The sequence below is a fragment of the Myxocyprinus asiaticus genome, chromosome 18, assembly GCF_019703515.2.
Source record: "Myxocyprinus asiaticus isolate MX2 ecotype Aquarium Trade chromosome 18, UBuf_Myxa_2, whole genome shotgun sequence".
In the NCBI taxonomy this organism is placed as follows: Eukaryota; Metazoa; Chordata; class Actinopteri; order Cypriniformes; family Catostomidae; genus Myxocyprinus; species Myxocyprinus asiaticus.
The window spans coordinates 17,399,385-17,406,457 of NC_059361.1; the positions used below are offsets into that span (position 1 = coordinate 17,399,385).

At 32.9% G+C, this 7,073-nt stretch overlaps 1 protein-coding gene across 3 annotated transcripts; it reads left to right on the forward strand.

The window, feature by feature from the left end:
* The first annotated feature begins 590 nt into the window (after positions 1–590).
* Positions 591–5,831, forward strand: LOC127456499 (uncharacterized). 3 transcript variants are annotated; one of them, XR_007899848.1, is made up of 8 exons: positions 591–631; positions 731–775; positions 864–998; positions 1,677–2,066; positions 3,034–3,119; positions 3,900–4,326; positions 4,448–4,525; positions 4,628–5,831. XR_007899848.1 is itself a non-coding variant. In XM_051725026.1 (4 exons), exons 2-4 carry the CDS (start codon positions 4,023–4,025, stop codon positions 4,978–4,980), a joined length of 735 nt encoding a protein of 244 aa, XP_051580986.1. In that variant the 5' UTR covers positions 2,682–3,119; positions 3,900–4,022; the 3' UTR covers positions 4,981–5,831. The 3 variants fall into 3 exon arrangements, 1 of the variants encoding a protein (XP_051580986.1); XR_007899847.1 differs by having other exon boundaries at positions 864–2,066; XM_051725026.1 differs by lacking the exons at positions 591–631; positions 731–775; positions 864–998; positions 1,677–2,066 and having other exon boundaries at positions 2,682–3,119.
* Positions 5,832–7,073: the final 1,242 nt, after the last annotated feature.

Below are 7,073 nucleotides of genomic sequence, written 5' to 3' on the forward strand. Positions count from 1 at the left end.
TTTAAGATTAGACTAAGATTTGTAGGTTGGGTTTGGTGGAGAAAGTGCTATCAATGTACTTGGGGAACAGCTTACTACTATTTTATAAATAAATAAAATAAAAAAAATCACATTTTATTTTACCTTTCAAGCATACTGTATCTCCTGGCCTAATGAATGCTGTATTTGTCATAGTATTGCTGGTTATATAATGTCCTGATCTGTTTTGCTGCCCTAGTCGCATTTGATGAAATAATGCCCAGTGCCCACATGTTTATCAATTTATCCAAAGTAATTTAGAGTACAATAATATTGTCTGAAGAGTCTTGCTGAAGTAGCTAAACTATGATGATATGGAATTTAGTAACTGCATCAATCAGTTTGATCTATAATCATGCCAATGTCCTTCATTTTACCAGCCCTAACTGAAAGAGTTATAATGAGATGTGAATTTGCTGTATTTTCGTGCCAGTACTTTCTATTTCCATGTTCCATATTGGGATTAATAATCCCCAGCTTTCCCTGTTTCATTGGTGCTGTGAGATAGGCGGGGTTTTATACTAGCATAAATTCTCATCCCTTTTCTTGTGGATGTCTGTTCTTTGCTTCTTTGAACAAGGAAGCGCAATGGAGATCTACAAATCAGTTGTTTGTATGGCAATCAATTTTTTTTTTTAAATGAACTGAATATGGTTCATTTTATTTCTTAAGCTATACTGTATCTTTATAACTTATTTTCTCTTAATCACAGTTTTAGTGACCACCATATGCATATTCACAACATTCTCTGTGCAAGGTAAGCAAGCATGGAAATACTATGATTATGCTTTAGATATGGTAGCATGTAATCTATTACTGTTTTTATTTGTTTTAATGTCTTCTAGATGATATAACTAAGGGATTGAGACACCTGGAGGCTGACTGCTGTAAATCTAAAGCCTACAATCCTGTGAATGAGATTTGCTGTGATGGTCACCTTCTGACAAGAAACAGCTCTCAAGCGAAGTGCTGTGGCTCAGGTAGATGATCCACTTGAAATCATATGAGTGCAGTTAGGCTGTGGAGTTTGGAGTTTATAATTTAGCTTTACAAAATAAAAAAATATAACTTTGTAGAATTTTATAAACCCTATAACAAACCACTGTTCAATTTCTATTGACATACTATATATTTATCAGAATCAGATTGAGCTTTATTGCCAAGTATGCTTCCACATACAAGGAATTTTTCTTGGTGACAGAAGCTTCCAGTGCACAAACAATACAACAAGACTATTATATTAAAAATAGAATAAAAATAAAAAGTGAATAGAAATATAAGTATATATAGAAATACACAAGACAATATGTATATATATATGTGTGTGTGTGTGTGTGTGTGTGTGTGTGTGTGTGTGTGCGTGCGTGCGTGTGTGTGTGTATGTATGTATGTATGTATAATGTGTACAAATAGAAATCTGTTATATTCAGTGCAAGGGAATGTAATGCAGAAGAGTTAGGATATGTTAAATAATATAACTGACTAGGCTGTGCACGTACTTATAGTATAGTTTTTAACTGTTCATAAGATGGATGATATATTTATAAACATATATTTGACATGGTAACAAGATTTTTGTTAAATTTTTGTTTGATAATCATACCTTTTGATTAAGGATGTTCTTTAATGACTTTGTTCTCTCTTATACTAATTTACAGAAATGTACCTAATGACGACTCACTTGTGTTGTGATGGCACTTTACCCACTCTGCAGAAAAATAATTCTTGTTGTGGCAAGAATTCATATAACAATGAAACCCACTGCTTCTGTAATGATGCGGATCCAGAAAGCGATCTAGAAGTGAAGCCCAAGTCCGAAAATGGACAATGCTGTTCAGGTTTATGTGTTGACAGCTCTAAGAAAGTAATCTCTTACAGAGTTGTAGAGAAAACCAACTGACAACATGGTTAACACGATCTGATTTGATTTGTGTTGCATCACTGTACTGTTGCTACTCTTTTCAGTTCCTTCTCAAAAGATACTACTATCTTTCCCATTTTATTTTTTGCTCTTTTTGATCAGGTGGCCCTTGCCCTGCAACAAGCCGGTAGGTTTGCTGTGAATCACAATCTTGTTCATAATTGTCTCATACAGATAGTACTAATATTGTTACAGCTACTGTATGTGTATGACTTCTTTAAAATATATTTGCTTCTGTTAAAAAGTCATGATCTTAAAAACCTTTTTGATCTGAAGGCATATGCTTAAATGTTTGTAATTAGTTTTGTATACAAAAATATAATTTTGCCAACATATGAATTTCTTTTATTACAAAACAAAAAATGTATAAAAATAAAAAAAATAAGAAAAAAAATAAACATTTTTTTTACATTTAAATCGATGACTTGGACCGAATAATAAAGAAAAGCATCCAAAAACTGCCCAGCATAGATGGGAACCCCTTCGATACTGTTTAAAAAGCATCCCAGGGTGATACCTCAAGAAGTTTTTTGAGAAAATGCCAAGAATACATGTCTGCAAATTCTAGGTGGATACTTTGAAGATGCTAAAATATAACACAGTTTTAATTTATTTTGGATTTTGTTTAGTCACAACATAATTCCCATAGTTACATTTCTGTTATTCCATAGTTTTGTTGACTTTACTATTATTCTAAAATGTGTAAAATAATAATAATAAAGAATGAGTAAGTGACCCTAAACTTTTGACCAGTAGTGTGTATATTAACTGGAACTCAATCTTCAAGTACAATCACAAGTAAGGCCCTAGGCATCCTCAAAGGAGGGTCTGAATTGAATGAAAGAATGAATGAATGACATAATGCTTACTACGAGTCCTCTGCCAGAAATATTGCATACGCTTCCACTTCTAACTGGGTTCTTAGCATTGCAAAGCCAGATAATTAGACTTATTTACTGGACCTGTTTATATATTTATCATTTGTATTCATATTACTGTTATTATTTATTAACAATTTGATTTTATTAATCAATCAATATACACCCACTACCTATTTCATTGTCTCACACTATCATTCATTCTTTTCTGTCTAGAACGGATGTGTGAATCAGCACACTACAATTCAACAAATATCTGTTGCTCAGGGATACTGTATAAGAGGCAATCAAGTCTTACTCAGGTTAGTACACTGAAAAAAGTTGTAACCTGCATTTGTTACCTCGAGGATATGTTTTTACGGAAGTTCTGAACCACACGGTGAAAAAATATATAAAAAAATAACGGTGAAAAAAAAAATATAGTGTCTCAGTTCCTTCCTGAGCCTAAGTCTTACATTTGTTTCTTCTCTTCAAAAAAAAATTTTTTTCTCTCTTCAGAATTTTTTGTTTACTCTCTTCAAAACAACTTTTTTTCTCTCTTCAAAAAAAAAAAAGAAATTTGTTTTCTGTAAAAAGCTGTAAAACATTTTTTTTCTCTCTTCAAAATTGTTTTTTCTCTCTTCAAAATTTTGTTTCTCTCTTTTTGAGGGGAAAATATTTTTTTTTACACCGTGCGGTTCAGAGCTTCTGTAGATTCTACTGTAATCCTTAAAAATTACTTTTGTTGTTGTAACCCAATTTTTTCAGGTTGTTTTAGTCAGATTAAATAATGTTTTTTAAATAAAATTAAATGGGCAATATAGGAAGTTGTATCATGTTAGACCAAAGCCGTTACTGAGCAGATTGAAAATGGATAATTTTATGCATGGATTTGACATCATCAGTTATGGAAGAAACCAGATATTGGTGTGAAACAAGTACGGGGAACATAAACTGAAAATAGCAAACAGTAATGTTAAGGTACTGGTATATATTAGACAAAGAACTGAAACACTAGGCAATAACAAATGAGCACAATTAATAATGTATATGGATTTATTCTATCATGTGCACTATGCACAGTAAACCTGTTTGTCTTTTAGTGCTGTGGTGAATATCTCTACAGTCTATCAGATGAGAAGGTGCAATGCTGCAATGGAATCCTTTAATGCAACTTGCCTGGACAGTCAGAGTGTGTTGGAGGTGTTATATATACTCAAGATAAGATGAAGAAGAGTTGTGGCTCTGAAGTCTACGACCACAACAACAAGTTCTTAAAGTGTTGCTCGGGTCATCTTAACAACATATCCCACTTGGACAGGAAAACAGAGTGCTGTGGAATCCGTTTGCTGAAAGATAAAACAAAAAACATTTGCTGTTCCTCTGCAAGCCATGCCATGCTTTATGAAACCAAAGACAACCATGCATGCTGTGGGCAATACTATTACAACAAATCCCTGTGGAGCTGCTGCGCTGAACATCTCAAACCAACACCATCCAAAACCAGCACTGGACAAAATGTTTTGCCAGGTAACCTAAAAATGTGCTTCATATGGTAACATTTAAATTAGCTGGTTTTATTTAAGTCAAAAACATTATTTGATATGTATGTATAATCCTGACTACATTAAATGGATTCTTACTTTTACAGGGAAGACTGACAACTCTTCTCCACTGTACAGACTTAAGCCACTATTGGAGCTGATCCCTGACATATGCAATAAAACAGGTGATGACCTGATGTTTTGCAACTTGAAATACGAAACATTCCAATTTCTTAAAAGCAAGCAAAAATAATGACATTGCCCTTGAATGTGTGCTTGTTTTCTAGTGCTCTTTGGCAAAGTGGAGAGTGTGGCACTTTACAATAATGTGCGTCACATTGTGTTGGGAGTTTTTATGACAGCAAATAAAGTCATCAAAAAGAGGATACTTAATGTGCCGCTAGATCACTGCAGCTCCCCTGCCCTTGAGAATGGCATGACCTACCTTTGGGAGGAAAACGCCCCAACCAAAGATTTGAAGGAAATGTCAACTACAAGCCTCTCTCCATCCCTGTTGTCCCAAATTTTGACATTCACTTGGTATTTACTCTTTGTAAAAAAAAAATCTCACGGAGGCCTTAATGCGAAGTGTTGCTTGAACAGATTACTTGACCAGGTTTGTGATTTGCTATATGAGTAATCGAACACATTAGGAAATCCGCATAGGTATTTTATGTAGCTGATCAGTGCTTTTCACTTCCTTTGGATTTGGATTTTATCACAAGAATGGGTTGATCCTATTTGAGATGATGTATTAAGCTTGTATATTTGATCAGTAAGGTCATTTTAAAACTAGCTACTATTCAAATGTAACCACATACCAGGAAATGTGTTCTATTTCATCCAATGTTTAGTTCCTTAGAAAATAGTTTTCTACCTAAATGACATATTGCTGTGCAGTGTTAATGCTTTACATTGCAATATGTACTGCATGGTCTAATATGTTTTTATCAAGTACTGTATTTTGATCTTTCAACAATCTCAGGTGTGTTTCAATTTACTATTCCATGTTTTGTTTAGTTTTTTTCAATCCTGCTATGTAAGCTCAAAGGTGCTTTCAAAATTGTTGGATTGTTGATGATTTTTGTTATTTAAAAACCAAAAATTGCTTCCATCCTAATTCGTGATTTAAAAAAGCAGTTTCTTACATATGTTTTATGAAGATGATGCAGTTATGCATTCTAGACTTATTCCATTGCTTTACTAATTTATAGATTTGCTGTACTTTTGCTGTATTATTAACACTGTATCCTTTGCAAATACATTATCTATAAACTCTGTAATAATCGCAAAGACTCTTTTGTACAAAATACAAACTATATGTATAAAGTATATACATTTGCAAAGACAAACTTATCACACAACTTTTAAATTTGTTGTGCTGCTGACAGTTTGAGTATGAGCGTTACGGAGTGCAAACATGGAACCGTTCAGCAAGTATATTTCCATCACTTGCAAATGTATATCAAATCTGTGTTTTCCAAATAAATATATGAGAACATTGCTTTTTTTGTCTCAAGTCATTGCTCTTAAAACCAATTAATCTTATCAAATACAGTGGTAATATAAAAACACATGCACCGATTCCAAACAAAGAGCCAGGGTCAATGGTGTGAGTGAAGTATACGTAGATTGTCCAATTTACAAAGATCTGAAGCAAAGACAAGAACATGCTCTAGTAAATTCATGTACATTTTTACTATTGCACAAAGATCTTTCAGCAGGACTTTAGAATTATGCAAGTTAAAAAACTGCAATCATCAACCTCACAGAGAACACAAATTTAATTAAAGGAATATTTTGGTTTCAAGTTTAGCTCAGTAGATAGCATTTGTGGCATAATGTTGATTAACACACAAATGAGTTTCGACTCGTCCCTTCTTTTAACTTAAAAAAAAGAAGAAAAAAAAAAAAAGCAGGTGTCTGGGTTTCAGAAGTACATCCACAAGACGTAAACAAAATGTATGTTAACATTATTTTAGTGTGATAAAATTGCGTATTTAATTTATCTTTGAAAAGTTATATCCAATTTTACCATGACTTAGTAACACTGTAAACCCTGTAATCCCAGTTACTTAACTCACCACAAAAAGGTCTATTTATATAACTGTTAAGTTTTAACAGAAGAATCAATGTTAGTGCTTTTATAAAATTAAAAGATTCACATTTCTGCCTTTAAATCATCAAAAAATGAGCCCCATTCACTTTTACTGTAAGTGCCTTACTGTCGATTTAACCTTGATTATTGAGTAGAAAAAGTTTTTTTTGTTGTAATCAACATTTTGCCAAAAATGTTTTTGGTGTTGTTGTTGTTCTTGTTTGTTTGTTTGTTTGTTTGTTTGCTTTCATCAGTACTGTAGAACATTAATGGATCTGCACTCCAAGACAAGATCAAGTGATGCAGGTCTGCTATTTTCCATAATGAGCAGTCAAGTAAAAATATATACACTCAAAAAATAATTTAGCCTATTTTTAAGATTTATGCATGTTAATTTCATAACTAAATTCATTTAAATTGTTAATATATATATATTACGCAATTCAATTTGATGGAATTTTGCTTTGAAATTGAAGTGAATAAATCTTACGAAAGAAAGAAAAAAAGAGCGCTTCTTCAAACAACGCATTTTGTTTTACCAATACTTCTCTGTGTGAGACATGCACAGACAGTGACTAATTACCCTCATCCAGCCGTAACCACAGTGACCGCGTCACCGTCTCCATGGAAATGTA

Coding starts and splice junctions, on each gene's coding strand:
- LOC127456499 (XM_051725026.1), top strand. CDS start 4,023: ATGAAGAAGAGTTGTGGCTCTGAAGTCTACGACCACAACAACAAGTTC. Junction 4,327..4,447: donor TGGACAAAATGTTTTGCCAG/GTAACCTAAAAA, acceptor TTACTTTTACAG/GGAAGACTGACAACTCTTCT. Junction 4,526..4,627: donor TGACATATGCAATAAAACAG/GTGATGACCTGA, acceptor CTTGTTTTCTAG/TGCTCTTTGGCAAAGTGGAG.